At 32.4% G+C, this 16,283-nt stretch overlaps 1 protein-coding gene across 1 annotated transcript in view; it reads left to right on the forward strand.

Moving 5' to 3' along the window:
* Positions 1-16,283, forward strand: part of wg (Wnt family member 1 wingless) — a 41,728-nt gene that overhangs the window by 13,500 nt on the left and 11,945 nt on the right. Inside the window, exon 2 of the mRNA XM_088264936.1 lies at positions 3,741-4,009. Within this exon, the coding sequence (XP_088121062.1) occupies positions 3,741-4,009 (269 nt within the window). The remainder of the gene's footprint in view (positions 1-3,740; positions 4,010-16,283) is intronic.

Here is a 16,283-nt window from a genome sequence, read left to right on the forward strand (position 1 = left end):
AATACCGGTATAAATGTTTATTCAGTGTGTGCCTTTGTCTCAAAATACCTGTTATGTTAAGAGGTTGTAATAATATTTGATTTGGTAAGTAGATTAATCATTATTTCAACATAAGCAGGTTGTGTGATTCCTTATCTGTGACGTCATCCATTCCCTTAAATTCTCACATGAGATAAGCGGAAATATCTCAGCTTTAACAGATCAATAAATAAGATGAAGATAAAATGAAGTATTTGATTTTGAAATTACATAAATAATACTGAAACGAGTAAAACTAGGAGATGACAGATTTAGACAATACACAGTAAAAAATAATCTTAACAAAAAACATAACAAACCATTATGCTACTTTCTCGTAGGGATAGGCAGAGATAATAGAACATCACACCAATCTGTCTTAGCAAACAGTCATCGCCTCTTATGTATCACCTCATACATACCCGCCGATTATGTCGACTCCTGATTGCTTTCAAGAATTTGAAATACTCGATGATACCAAATTTCCCTCGGTTTTCATCTGCTCCTATTTTCAAATACATTCGCTTCATAAAAAAAATTTTCACTGTTTTTTCTTCACTTATTCGGTTCATGCTAAAACCATCTCAACACACCTTTCATAATTATATCGATAATGCTTATTTTAATTTAGCTTTGCATTCTCTCCTCATGTCACCATTCCGAAAAGATTTATTGTATTTTATTTATTTATGTTAATACTAAGTACCTATTTTTCATTTTGTTTTTTAATTCACGCAAAATATGGCAAAGTGTACATTGTAAAATAGAAATATGGTTTATAATATTTTATCTTAGTATTTCGTAAACTATTACTACCTATAATACGTTTTTGGTTTCGAAATTTCCTAAGGGCCTCTAATCAAATAAACAAGTATATAATAGTCTCCTATCATGTGGTATCTGCTACTGTGATCAATAGTTTAAATAATTAAAATCTTTATACGGAGATATCAATCTACCCCATCTGATTGCGAGCAATTTCGAGCTAAATGTTAGGATTTAAAAAAAAATCCACTGCGTTTTTCCACTACACTTCAAAGACCGACAAAAATGCCTAAAATTTACATAATTAATTTAAGAATTTCGTAACAAGTGTTGATATCAATGTATGATTGTATAACGACATCATAATACTCGAGTGAGCTATTTTCTGTCCTCACAGGAAATAGTACTTACTTTGCCGATGAATCGGAGGTGTAAACTAAAAAAAACTGAAAGGAAGTGTTCCATTCTGTGGCCTATGTAAGTATGAATGGGCATGTTTGGATAGAGAACAAAATACACATATTTTGAGTTTCAAAATGATGTTCAATATTGACTGAAAGATTTAATGCCGGGCTCTATCCACGCACCTGTTGCACCACTCGAGGCGTTCAATCAACATTTCAGCCTTTTAATAAACTCCACCACCTCATTTGCATATATTATAAGGTCATCAATGTTTTAATGCAGTCTTTATGTTATAAACTGCAATAAAATTCAAAACTACTAGAGAAAATTCGTGATATTTTACCAGTATATTAATTATTTTTAGATTATTTTTTGACATCTCATCAAAGATACGGGGCTGACGGCCGTCATAGGCTGGTTTAAGCGATCACTTTACACACGTGTAACATTCATCGATTCTACCCATCATTGACAACCACACTACTGAATTTCTTGGAAGTTCTATATATTTGAACCAATTTAGAACCCTTGTTCTTGAATCACTAAAACTTCATTAAAGACATCTATTGGTGATATGTAAAGAATTATTTTGTTTTGAATAACTGTCAATCAATGTTTTTTTTGCATATTTTGATACTCAACGTAGATGAAGAAGAATGTGGAAGTATATCCACGGCTATTTAAGTGACTTATGAACTGTCGTAAGTGATCACTTTATACACAAAATTTACTATTATACTCATGATTGACAGCCACACTGCCTCACTATTCAAATTTTCGGATCTCCTATTTATATAATTAATCTCATGAAACTGTACATGTGAGTTCACTAAAGCCATCTATGTTGGATCAAGACTTTTTTATTCAGCAGATACCCTTTATTTGGATATAAAAAAATCCTGACCGGATTTTTTGACATACTAGGACACGCCGATTTGAAAACGTGATTTAATTTTTTTTATACACTTAGCTAATAATTTGACCAGATTATTTTATTCACAACATAAGGTGAGTATTTTCTTTATACAAACCCATAAACTTTAAGCTATAAATTTTTGAAAAGCTTCTCAATCGCCTAGTTTGGATGCGTAGTTTCTTTTACTATTTTTTTGAGATTTGCGAGCTATTATGCTACATTTAGTTCAATGTATTAAAGGCACCTGGATATATTGATAAAGCACCATTATTTGTAGAAAATGGCCCAATCAAAATAACGATTTTTTTTTTACATTTTTTTCTGTTCAGTTTTTTTTAAAGTCATTTCTGTATAAAAAATCATCAGAGAATCCACCATCTGACCCTTTCGTTTTCTCGCATATCTGATACGAGTTCAACATTGACTCATGAACAAAGGGGTAAATATAAACTGGGCCTTGTGTGCACAGCGATAAGCCGGGCACTAAATATGTCAAAATAACAAATATGGTTAGTGGCATCCAATATTGATTCGAGCTGTTAAATATGACACCTAAGGAACACGGTGAGGGCTCAACTTGGAATTTTGGAGGGCCTCTGTGATGGCCAATATTTGGTGTTTGATCAGTGCGGAAAGGCGCACCCAACATTTCGCCTATATCCTGCGTGAGTAAAACCCAACAAAGGCGAGACTACAGATAAAAAAGTGTTCCTATTTGCTCTTTGGCTTTTGTTTCACGAGGAAATAATGCGGAGTGCATCGGACGAGCGATGATAGGATTGTCATGTAAAGCTCGTGTCAACATTGGGTTCCAAGAACACCGGAATGTGTCGTGTGTTGAGTCAACTGTCGTGAGAAAATTTGACGGGCGAGATCCATTCATGTTTGCGCCACAACTGTTAATAAAATCGAGAACACTCCGATTCGTTTTCGATGGAGCGAACCAATATATAAATCTAACCAAAACCAAAAAAGCACTCAGGCAAGATTTATACAGTATATATATATATATATATATATATATATATATATATATATATATATATATATATATATATATATATATATATATAAATATATATATATATATATATATATATATATATATATATATATATATATATATATATATGCATATATTGATTTTAAAAAAACTACCGCGAATTTACAAAAAACCTTTAAAAAATTGTTTTTTAACAGAATTGTAATATCTTATGTTGTCATTACTAAATGTTAATAGTAATAATAAAAAAACAGTAGTTTGTATTCTTACTATTTACTAATGTATTATTAATTAATTAATAAATATCCCATTTACAAAATTGAGAATTATGGAATTGATTAATTAGAGCATTAATATAAGGAATAATGTACCATTTCGGTTCTTTAAAATACCATCATAACTTAAAACGTGTTTTAAGTTAAAAGTTACCTAAATCCACCATAAAATCCTTGTTCGTAATAGACAAGGTGAATTTTCTAAAGTAACTTAAAAATATTTTTACAATAAAAACTAAAATCGAACAAGTGATCTATTATAAACCTTGTACATAATAAGAAACGTCAATAATAAATATAATCACATAATTTTTTTTTTTAAATATTGGCATTTCATAGAGTTTTGTGGTTTTTTCAGGGGTATTGCAAAAGCAGGAGAGCCGAACAACTTGTCACCCCTGTCTCCTCCGCCGGGGGTACTGTACACCGACTCCATGGTCCAGCACACCCTCAGGAGGAAGCAGAGACGGTTGGCGAGGGAGAACCCCGGCGTGCTGACGGCCGTGGCCAAGGGGGCCAACCAGGCCATCGCGGAGTGCCAGTTCCAGTTCAGGAATCGAAGGTGGAACTGCTCCACGAGGAACTTCCTCAGAGGAAAAAATCTCTTCGGGAAGATTGTGGATCGAGGTAAGTTTCTTATTTTATTCAATTGACATATTTTCTTTTTGATTTCTCAACAAAAATTAGTAAAAATGTAGAGGTTTTGGGAATTTACAGGGCTAAACCTTCCTATCATTGGTTGATTTAAGTGATCGTTCACCATTCTGCAAATGATTAATAATCACACTACTCCTAATTTCGGATGCTTTAATTGAAAACATCTTGCACATGCTTCTTCGTTGGCACCAAGGAAAAAAATTACAGGGCTAATATTTACCTATCATTTAGTGATTAAAGTGATCAATGACCATTCTACCCTTGATTGATAACCACATTATCAAATTTCGGAAGATAAATTGTTTTAATTGAAAACATCTTGCACATGATTTTGAAGTTTGGACATGTACACGGCTTACGACGTATCATTGGCTGGTTTTAGTGATCACTCCCTATTGTACACGTGATTGATAACCATACTACTCAAATTTCGGATGCTATATTTATGCTTTAAAAAAACTTTTATGAAAACATATTGCAAATGCTTCTTCCTTGGCACCATCTATGGTTGAATTTAGTAAGTTTTTGTTATTGGTAGAGCCACATAAGACCTTGAAAGAATGAAGGAATTTGTGGACAAAGATTTGGATACCCACAAAATATTGTGGTAAACTTTCAAACAAAAACTTATTCGAGAAAAATAAACAATGATTCTATGAAATAGATCCAATGCAATAAAATAGTTCCTCTAAAAATGTTCATAGAACATTTTTAGATGGAACTGCATTGAACTAGTAAATATTATTTTTTCTTAACACATATTTTAATGGATTGTTTGGAAGGTTTTCAATATATTAATATTGACTAAAATTAATATTTTACAATCTTAAACAACCTTCTTTAACCCCTTTTTTTGGCACTTTTCTCCATCCAAAGTTCTGTTTTTATTTTATAATTTTTTTTAGAATGTACCACAAAGTATCTATAAAAAACATTCATGAAAATAAATTGATATTGACGCGTAAAAGACGTAATTACAACAAACATTCCTAAATTTTTGCTATAGTTATACATTCCTGAATTTGAAACAAAAAATGCTGAAAAATAAACAAACTTTTGAGCTGGCGTAATATTACATACAATACTTCTCGACTTCTGAGAGTTTCGGTCTCGAATTCACATTGGCTATTAAATTATTTTTATTACCAACATATCCGTAGATCGTTGCACAACTTCCTCAGAAACGTACTTCCTGGATGACAAATATTAGTAGGTGAGTCGGTTCTTACCTGTTTCTAGCCATTACTTTCACTCGACTAATTTTGTGAACACTTACGAGACAACACAAAAAAGGTATTTAGCCTTTATTCAACATCACAATCAACAGCAGTTCTTCACGTTCCTTGCAAATTGTATAGAAGTTCCATCATGCGTGCTTTTTCAATTTCAAAACTGTATTTATTTTAACACAACTTAAGTTAACATTTGATGGTAAAAAAAAATACAAAGGTTTTTTCTCACATCCGTACAATCAGGTAGTACCTATGAAATACATTTGTATTTTAGTATGTACTTTAAATTTTCATAAACAGTGTGCAAATTGATAAAATTGTGACATCTCAACATAGATAAAGAATAATATGGGGTATAGGTCTGGGTATTTACAAGGCTTATGACCTCTCAAAAGCGGGTTAAGTGAGGACTTTACAAATGTATAACATTTACCATTCTACCCATGACTGACAACCACAGTACTTAAATTTTGAAGTCATTCATATATGATCGATCTTATGGCGTTCCATGATTAAGTTCACAACAGCCTTCTATGATTGGATTTAGAAAGCATTTTATTTAGCGGAGGATCTTTTTTGTGTATGCAAGATCTAAATCCGAATTATTTTACATACATATTTTACTAAATGTAAAATAACTCCTTAGTGAAGAAACCCAGATTTGTGAGAAGTATTAGGAAACACTGAAAATGTTGTTTCAAGTTAATATGAATTAATTTGTTTCCGATTCATCTTAAAAAAATAATGAAAAATATACATTATACACCGATTTAATATTATTATATACATAGCTCAGTCTTCCCCTATAATACTCGTATATTAAATTCATTGAATAGCTTAAAACAGATGTAATCTGTTTGCAGATGGCTATCGAGGGCCGTAAGAGCATTGTTGTCACAATGTCTAATCTGCCCTCTACAAACAAACCCCTACCGACCATCCCCCAACGTCATACACACCCTTAGTTACAAAACATCGAACTGTTACACCAACAAAGGCACAGATTATCACTGGGGCCAATCTAAGAAATTTGATACTGTGAAATTGCGCAAAGTACAGGAAGAAAATAAAGTACATAAAAATACTAATCTCACGCCACGAGTTTTTACGTTTGTCGAAATGGTAGCAAATCTCAAATGCTTTTTCATAATAAATTAACTGTATTTTTATCGATACTTCAACAAAGATGAATAAGTATGTGGAAGTTTGAGTATTTACAGTACCTACTTACGGCTTGTCTGTACTGTAAATCTGATGATCAGTTGTAGAAGGTAAAATTCTTTTTCCTTCCCATGATTGATAGCGATATTACCAAATTACTTTACAGGCCAGGAGACGCCAGAAAATATGATTATTTTTTTTATTAAAAAAACTCGGAAACTCGTTTTGATAAAAGTCGCCATTCTATTATAAAAATTACAAATATTTCATTGATTTTTATGAAATTTCACCGAGCAGACAAAACATCGAATAGTGAGAGATTGCTGTAATTAAAATTGATGTTATTTTTATTATTTATAGCATTTACATTGTGGTACGTCATTATTACATTTTTATAAACTTTTATTACCAAGAATAACCACTTATTATAAAAATATGATAAAGGTAGTGGATAACCACACACAATCGGTGTATAAATTGCTATGGATTCATCTAAATAATCTTTATGTTTTATTTAGTCAAAAATTCGAGCAATTCGTCATTTTGAATAATGTGAAGAGGCCCCAAACGTGATAATTACCTGGGTGCTTATGCTAATTCAAACAACGGCCAGGTAGTCGTATGGAAAACAATAAGAAACAACTTGTCAACTCGCAACTGTACGGGATACATTGTTAGTTGCACTTTCAGCGCCCAACAAAGGCGTTGGCGGGAGGTCTTCGCAGAGAAATAAAACAAAATAAGTAATTTATTATTGTTAGCTCTCTCGGGGACTACTGTATTCTGTGCATTGTGTACGAACTGTTAAATGGTATTATGTTACCATCGACCGTTTATTGTGCTCTTTTCAATAACATTTGTATCGGAATATACTGGAATGAGCACGAGCTGCCCCCAACAGATGTTGGAATGAAAGCTTTCATCATTACGCAATCTGTACATGGTAGATGTTATCTCAACCAAAGCGCTATGGGGTTATTATGCTCTCGCTGTTTTGCATTTCGTCTAAGGAACTGCTTACTGCTGTTCTGCATAACGCGACGCCTTAAACAAGCTGAGTTCGTAATAAGGTTACATAAGGTACCAATATTAGTATGCAAACTAATATTTATTTAGTGTAATCGATTTAAATGTATTATAGGCTTTAAGTTTTAATCTTTTAATCGAATGATGGCTGGCTTTCACAAACTATTTAGTATATTTATAAAGATATTAAATAAAGGTACATACGTGTTACAAATCTGTAAAAGATAGCTTCACGTCAAACATTGAAATGATAATAAAATATTTTAAAATACATTTTAAAGACCACATTATTGACTTGGATTTTATTCAAAGCAAAAAGGTTCCAGAATTTGCTTCATATCTAGCTAATTATTAAAAAAAAATTAAAAATCATTCAAATAAAATTTAAAGCAACATTTACTATGATACGAATCGCAAAAAAAAAACTTTTTATTTTATTTTAGATATTTTATACATATCTAAAGTTAAAGAAACAATAAAATATAAACATATATGAAATATATTGTACAAATAAGACACAATTTAATAAATAAATTAATACATTCTCCAAAGAGCATTTAGTAGCCATTTAAAACGGAATAACTCGCCGCAGCCATAATAGGAAAGACATTGATTAAAAAACTGTATAATCAACAGTATAAAAGTATAAACAATCGTACCGTGTGCGAGGGGCCTCCATTAGGCTATATTTTTCTTTCACGAAAGGCCAAAAATAATTTAGACGTAAAGCATTATAGCCCGGGGTGAATCTGAAGTATCATAATTACATGCTCAAAGTGTTGGAATCGACCGCCTACCGCAGGTCATGAACACACAGAGAGCCACGATCGCGCGTACCCAAAATAAACAAAACTTGAAAAAAAGCCCTCCAAAAAAATTTAAATGTTTTTTAATTGAATTTTATGAGTAATTCATATAGAGTTTGCGCTAGTTAAAATATATCATGTTGTATTCTGTATATTAAAAGTGTTGTTAACTTTGTTATATGGTAATATAACACTCCTTATCATTCATCGTTCACATTGTGTAATACCACTTAAGTCTACATGTGACCTGATGTTGGAATTATTATTCTGAAATCGGCAGTCATGAAGTAGTATTTTTAAGTGGTATTACACAAAGTGAACGATGAATGATAAAAAGAGTGTTAAATTATATTGATTTGAAAATGTCAACGTGTTATTTTGTCATTTTTTGCCCTGTAAATACCAAGACTTCCATATTCTTCGTCATCTATTTTAAGATGTCATAAGAAAATGTAAAAATAATTCCTTAATAGAGAAAATCCAGATGTGTGAATAATTATTTGGAAACACTTAAAATGTTGTGTTATTTTGTCGTTTGTTAAATTTGCCACTAAACTGTGGCAATTCACTGGTCGCCAGTTGCAGAAACCCGCGTTTAATGCGGTTATCTATTTAAAAAGCAATCAGCGATAAGTATAAAGTTTTGAATGAGAGGCTCGTAAAAGAGATCGCCACCTAGGGCGTCCCTTGTGCCGCCGAGAGCCGTTCCACGCTAGGCGCGATTATGCCCCTCGAGCCGTCGCAGGTTCGTATCCGCCCCGCGTTAATTTAGTGTGTGATATCTTCCCCAGAACACTTGGGTGTCCTGGGCCGTAATAAAAATTCCACCCGCGAGGCAATCATCTCCCGGAGCCAATTCATTTCGGGCCTTCGATATTCCGAATCTCCGAAATGAATACTTACTGTCAACTCGGGCCCCGCCGGATTCTATAATCGAGAAAAAACAAAATCAAATTGATTTCGCTTCGATGTCTTTTTTTTCCCTAAATTTATGGTTAATTAACTTCGTATTTTATCGTAAGCATCGTAAATGACGTGTTATTGAAAGTTTTATTTAGTGATTATGTCTACTGGGGAATTATTGGACATATTTCCGAAGGCATATTTATAATTCTATTAATACAAAGTTTCATGAAAATATTTTTCTGAAACAGTATTATGAATAAATATTTTCACTTGCTACTTTATAAATAAGTATGGAAAGAGTGAATTAGCTTTATATTGGGTAAAATGTTTTATCTCGTATCTTGAAACCAGTTTCTGTAATGTATCAATATGTCCGACGCTTACAAATTAAACGCTGAATGAAATAAAGAATTTAGAGAAAAGAAATAAAATACATTTTTTAAGTCTTTACGACATTTTTATGATTCTTGCAGAATAGTGTGACGTCGTTAAAAAAATATCCAAAATACACTTCTCTTAAGAAGCACATAAATTATAAATTCTTAATTGTGTTGTAGCGGGAGGACAAATTAATTCAGAAGGCTATAAACATTTTAGTTTTTTTATGAAAAGGTAGGTAATATATGTGATAGTGAAATCGACCACAAAGCTCGCGGTAGAGGGTAGAACAGTCGAGAATCTTCCAATCTACCTAAATGGCTTTTTTTACTCGGCTACTACTTCCTTAACGTCTTTGTCAAGTCGTTTCCAAATTTACTGCTTGTAAATGAGCGGGCGTGTGGGTCCTCGTAAAATCTCGGCCCGAAATTAAGGAAACTTGTCAATGGTCTCAAATCTGTCTTCACGATCAATGAAGGAGTCGTGACGTCATCCTTAAGGTCAGACCGTTTTGTCACCACTTTGCCTGTTGACAGCTTGATATATCTATCCGCCGCGAACTCGCTCAAGTGTTTTGGTCGTCGTCTATTTACTTTTTTCTCTTTCATCCGATAGAATCAATGATTAAGAAGCGGTCATCTTGTATTTAGTTAAGTATTAGTAGCCATACCTTCGTGTATCGCAGGAAACGGGGGAATTTTTCAAATAAGATAATAAATTATCCATTATAAAATAACATAATTAATATAACCCATACATAAACATTTATATAATACCTATTTACGAAGACACACAAGAGCAGATTCGTAATAGATACCTAGGTATTTTAATGAAAAATTAATAGGTACCACAATTTTTTTTTGCATTTTATTGATAATTAGTAGTAATAATAACATGTAATAATATTCTGGAAAATTCGTGTAGCGCCATTTTACTAAATCACTGCCTCAAGGGCATCTAATAATGATCTACTTAACATCGACCATAATCCATTGGTGCATGGGGCACTGCATAAAATTGATGCAACGTCAATTCGATCGTAAATTAAATGAAAGCAAGGCGATGAGACCTGCGCTTCAGGTAAATAAATAATTAAATATTCATTTAAAAAATGGTAGAGTGAAAAATCACGTTTGAAAGATAATGAAAAACAATATGTTTATTTACAAGACTAATATCAATACAAAGGCGATAGGCGAAATAATCACATTTCATTCCTTTTATTTTTTCTTGAATGTTTTCCGCAGATACTTTGTGGTACATTTTATAATATCTTTATAAAATTAATAAACTAACATTAACTATATTCGAAACATTAAAATAACTTCACCAAAACTTCCACTCACTCCATTAAAATCCTAATTTTTTTATGGAGCGTGTAGAAATTTTGGTGAAATTATTTTAGTGTTTTTAATGTTTTTGATTTAAAATAAACCCTGATGATGACAATGTATTGTTGAAACCGGTAAGTTGAATTGTATTAGTAAAAAAATGGGTGAAAACAAAGTTTATTAATTTTATGAAGACCTTTTATTATTGATGAAAACCATAATACATAAATTGAATTTTACAAATATGTTTGAACTATTGTATAACATATAAGGTAGAGACATGGATTTTTTATATATAATAAAATGTTAATTTGAGAACACGTTCACAAATATATATATATATATATATATATATATATATATATATATGCACAGTGATCACTTTACACACGTGTAACATTCACCAATTCTACCCATTATTGACAACCACTCTACTCAAATTTTTGGAAGTTCTATATATACATGAACCCATTTTGAAACATTGTTCTTGAATCACTAGAACTTCACATGAAAAGAAGCTTTTTATTGAGCAAAAACTCTTTTATAAGTATGTGAGGAAATCAAGTTTATTTGTATTGCGACTAAAACACGATTCTAATCTGAGGTTAATGATGTTAACTTCTATTGGTTCTGAGATCCTGGATGCCACAAATCATTTCTGGCCCCGTTCGTAACCAATAAATTAGTTGTAGCTTTGTGAATAGGCGAGCCGAGGGGGTCTCAGGGGACCAGGGCCCCAGGAAGAATAGAGGCAGGAATAAAGGAACATGTTAACACTGATGTTTCTATTGTGTAATCACCGCATCTGAACAACTCTCTTGCCCGCTTCTCTCGTGTAAGGTGGGCCCGCTAGAGTGACCAGGTTTAAATTCAATTACAATCATATTCTAATTCGTGAATCGATATTCATTTTATTTAACTTATATTTGAATCACTATACGCACTATAAACAAAGTTACATTTTATAATTAAAATGTAACTTTGTTCATAGTGATTTTAAAACAAAGTTACATTTTAATTATATCTTTATTGTATTTATTGTAACTGCAGACAGTTGGTAGAATTCCATTTTAAATTTTTGGGTAATACATCCAAAATTAAACAAGATTATTGCATTGAATTCTACTTTTATTTACATATATGTATATGATAATATGTGACGCGTTTTGTCTTATTAAGACATTATCAAACACAGCGTGTTAAAATTGTATTATTTAAAAAAAAATCGTCAAAACAGAGTTCTAAAAATTGGTGTAAAAATAATAATGATAATAATTTCGGATAATTTATTTAGCGCTGTTTTTTGTAAAATGCTACCTCAAGGGCGCATCACTGTGATTTGATAGGGAAAAGGAGTTTATGGTTGGTGATAGAAGCAGAGAAAGAATGAAACAAACTTGTCATAATTAAATATTTAAAATACTTGACAGTGGTCAGGTCAGGAGTCGGAATAATTGGCGTGTACGTATGAAAAGATTTACGAATGTGGAAGAGGAGAAGTGGCGAGATGGTTAGTAAGTTAGTTATATAAACCATATAAATTTTGAACTGATATCATAATACACTGTTTAAAAAAACGTAGTAAAGTAGTCAGTAGAGACTTACATCAACGAAATAAATAATTGAAATTTTTTGGTTCAAATCATATATACACTTCGAGGTTTATTATAGCATAGGAAACACGGTCTTCCTATTTCCAAGTGATTTGTGAAGGGCGACCACACATTCGCCAAGGGGCGGGGCAGTTCATTAATTTCCCAAATTGTCCCGATGACACCCTATGAATGCCGAATCGCCGGGATAGTGCCGAAGGTGACACAATGTATTATAATAGTATAGAGTGCCCAGCAAGGAAGCGCTTTGTGTGTTTTGTGAAGTCACTGGCCAAAGGCGGAAATCACAATGCGAAAGGCGATTTTTCACTTCGGGCACAAGTGACGACAAGATTCACGCTTTTATTTGGCACTTTTTCTCCCATTCTATAATGATATATTCGGCAGTATACGTGTGGTCCCATCACTGAGATAATAATAAAATCACAATGGTATAAAATTAATGTAAAAAGTAGAAGGAAAATGTTACTTAAACATAAAACGTAAATGAAATTGACTTTTTTCAAGAAATTATATTTTCATGTACTATTTACGGATAGAATTATAAAATGGTAAACCGATTTTTTCTACGTTGATTAATAGAATTTAATCCGGAACTTCATTCATGGTTATACGATAAATCGGCGGGTATGTGTGAGGAGATGCGTTTATGTGGAAGAGGCGAAGATTGTTTGCAAAGACAGATGGGTGTGGTGTTTTATTTTCTCTGACTACCCCAGCGGTGAATCATCGTGATGGTTAGATATAATTAGTTATACAAACCATATAACTTTAGAACTGAAAGGTAGTAACGTCGTTAGTAAGGTCAGTAGAGACGTATTTGTATTATTTATTGATTTGGCATAAAACATATGATGTTTTAAATATAAAGTTTTTATAAATGAAAAATTTGAGTTTATTCATGTAAACATGACTAGTTTCGAGAACTACAGATATTTTTACTTGTTGATGAAAAGCTTAGTTCTCGAAACCAGTCATGTTTACATTCATAAACTCAAATGTGGTCTTACACAAGTGTTTTTATAGAGACCTACATATTTGAATTCCAAATACATTTTATGTGGAAAACATTACGAGATTCCAATCGTTTGGTCACTCGTATTAGAAGCAGGGGGGGAGAGTAAGGGGAACATTAGGTCTGGATCTCCGCGGGGCTTCTATAATATAGAAATAAAAAAAGCAGTTAAGGTTTCACTAAGGGCCTAAGCGTTCTCCAAAGCGACGGGGGTTCATCCCTCGGTTCTAAGGAAATGGAAGGCCACAACACCTATAGTCATCTGGATTATATTAAATTGTTTTTACACCTGTCATTCAGGACTATATAAATGTCAAGGTAAAAGGCAGATAACACCTACCTGATTTTATGAACGAAATATTGCAGAACTTTTTAATTGATTATAATTTTTATATTCTTCATACCATAAAACCTGTATTTCGAATATAAATGCATAAAATCAATGACAATATTTTTATGTTTATTGTTATCTACTGTTAGCATTTGATTGCATGTGGTTTGCATTCAATCATCATTCATTTATCATTCAATCATCATTCACTTAGAAGTGACTGATATGACATAGATAATCAAAGCATGGGTAATAAAGCTTTAGTTAATAACTGTTTCACATGATAATGCACAACGATGATAAGAAAAACAGAATTAAAGAATCTGAATGAGGAAATATTAAATATTTTACATGAGTAAAATATTAGTGTTTTAATTTAATTGTGTCGGGTTGTGGTCCCGTGGTTAGTAACTCATAAGTCAGAGTTTCTGGGTTCTACTCTTCCACAATTTGATACCTATTTTTAATAATATAATATAAATAATATAATATAATAAGCCGCTTAGGCTCATAGATAAAGTATGAAATTAGGGTATTTTTGTAAATAATAAATACACAAATACTTCTCTTTCAAAAATCACGTGTTTTGATGCATTCCTCATCATTTTCAATGATGCTTAAAATAATGCGGAATGTAACATATTAAACCACATGTAACAATATTTTCTTAGAAATAGTGATATGTGTTAAGTGAAATTATAAGTGAATAGATATTATCACAAAGTGAGTGCCAAATTTATTAATAAAAATAAAAGTGAAATCATCTCAAGTATTGAAAAGTAAAATAATCGATATTTTGATTATATTTTATTTTTAAAATCAATTAAAAAATATCATACTTAAGTTATGACATCAGTATACCAGTGCAGCGCGCAGAGCACGCAATAAATCTTAGCGTAGCTCCACAGGTATGCATCTCGAGTTTGGTAGAGAAATATTAATAACAATACTGTGGCAATCTGGCAACATTCCTCCGGTAGTCGAGTGATGCTGCACTCATCATTGTCAGCAAGGTTATTAGCCTAAATCAGTGGTAATAATCGCCTTTTCACAGCCTAACTAAACAATACTAACTGTTCCTACTCGCTCACTACTTCTATATCATGAGTGTTCGTGGAAGAGAGATACAGGTGGCACAGAAAACAACTTAACAAAAATTAATATAAAATATATTATTATCTTAATGTATTGTTGGGGTAAGCAGAGATAATAGAACGCCACGCCACTCTATCCTTGCAAACGGTCTTCACCTCTTCCACATTCATGCATCTCCTCATACATACCCTCCGATTATTTCGACTCCTGACCTGACCATTTTCAATTATTTGACATACCTGATCATGGCAATTGACATGCCAAGTTCTCCTCGGTCTACCTCAGCTCATTTTTCTAACTATGTACATTCGTGTGTTACATGCATTTGTTTTACTATTTTTACTACCTTTCTTTACTCATTCGATTCACATGCCCAAACTATCTCAACACACCTTTCTTAATTTTGTCGAAAATGCTTATCACATCAATTTTACATCGTTTAGCCGCACATTCGTTTGAGGATCGCATTTCCACTGCATTCAGTCTACTTTCACCATTATTTTGGCAACTCCATGGAGCCAAGACTCCGTTGTTTATTGCCAGTTTAGCTTTCGCTGTTAGGTTTTTATTTGCCATCATAACTGATTTCAGTGCACCATTCACTCTGTTCCCAGTATTCATTATGCATTTTTAATATAAGGCAAGAAGATGGAACGTATTACTGAGCTTCAGAAATTTCTATACACCCTGTAGGGACAGTCGTAGTGGGGATAAAAAAATATTGTGCTGTATGGCGCTGTAGTTCTGAAGTAATTTGTTCCGTTCAGCAAAGCTTTGAATGAATTCGGGAACATAATGAAATACTGGCCGTGTAATGTATCATTGTGATCGCTTCACGGTGTAACGTGAAATGATGGCTTTATTGCTGCCGTGGCTTGCAAATTGATATTCATTATAAGTCTGTTTTGTTCGCGAAATGGCAAGGGACGGCCTGTTGGTTGAGAAGTTAGAAAAAAATGCCTGACGGGTGGAATTATTTCCCCGGCTTATGGGATTTGGTAGAGAAATTTATATTTTAAAAGGTATTTACATCAACCAAGAAAAAAAGAGACTAAAAAATATCTCAACTTTTCAGCATTAAATATGAACCGAAATACCCTTGGTCTTTCGTCCGACTGACAATACATGTGATTAATATTTTATAGGTGTAATTTTTTTTAAATTGGATCATTTGGGCGCCTCACTGTGATAGAATTGGGGAAAAGGATATAATTTAATTATAACAAAATGCAACACTAAGCAATTCCATTAAAATTTCACATATTTAGAAATCAAATACTTTATATAAAAACCTCCCTATGAATAGCAAAAAATGCTTTTCAAAAATGCATATTAAAGAAGAAAATATAA

Source organism: Brachycentrus maculatus, unplaced genomic scaffold (assembly GCF_059751285.1).
Source record: "Brachycentrus maculatus isolate JH-2025_06_01 unplaced genomic scaffold, ASM5975128v1 h1tg000240l, whole genome shotgun sequence".
In the NCBI taxonomy this organism is placed as follows: domain Eukaryota; kingdom Metazoa; phylum Arthropoda; class Insecta; order Trichoptera; family Brachycentridae; genus Brachycentrus; species Brachycentrus maculatus.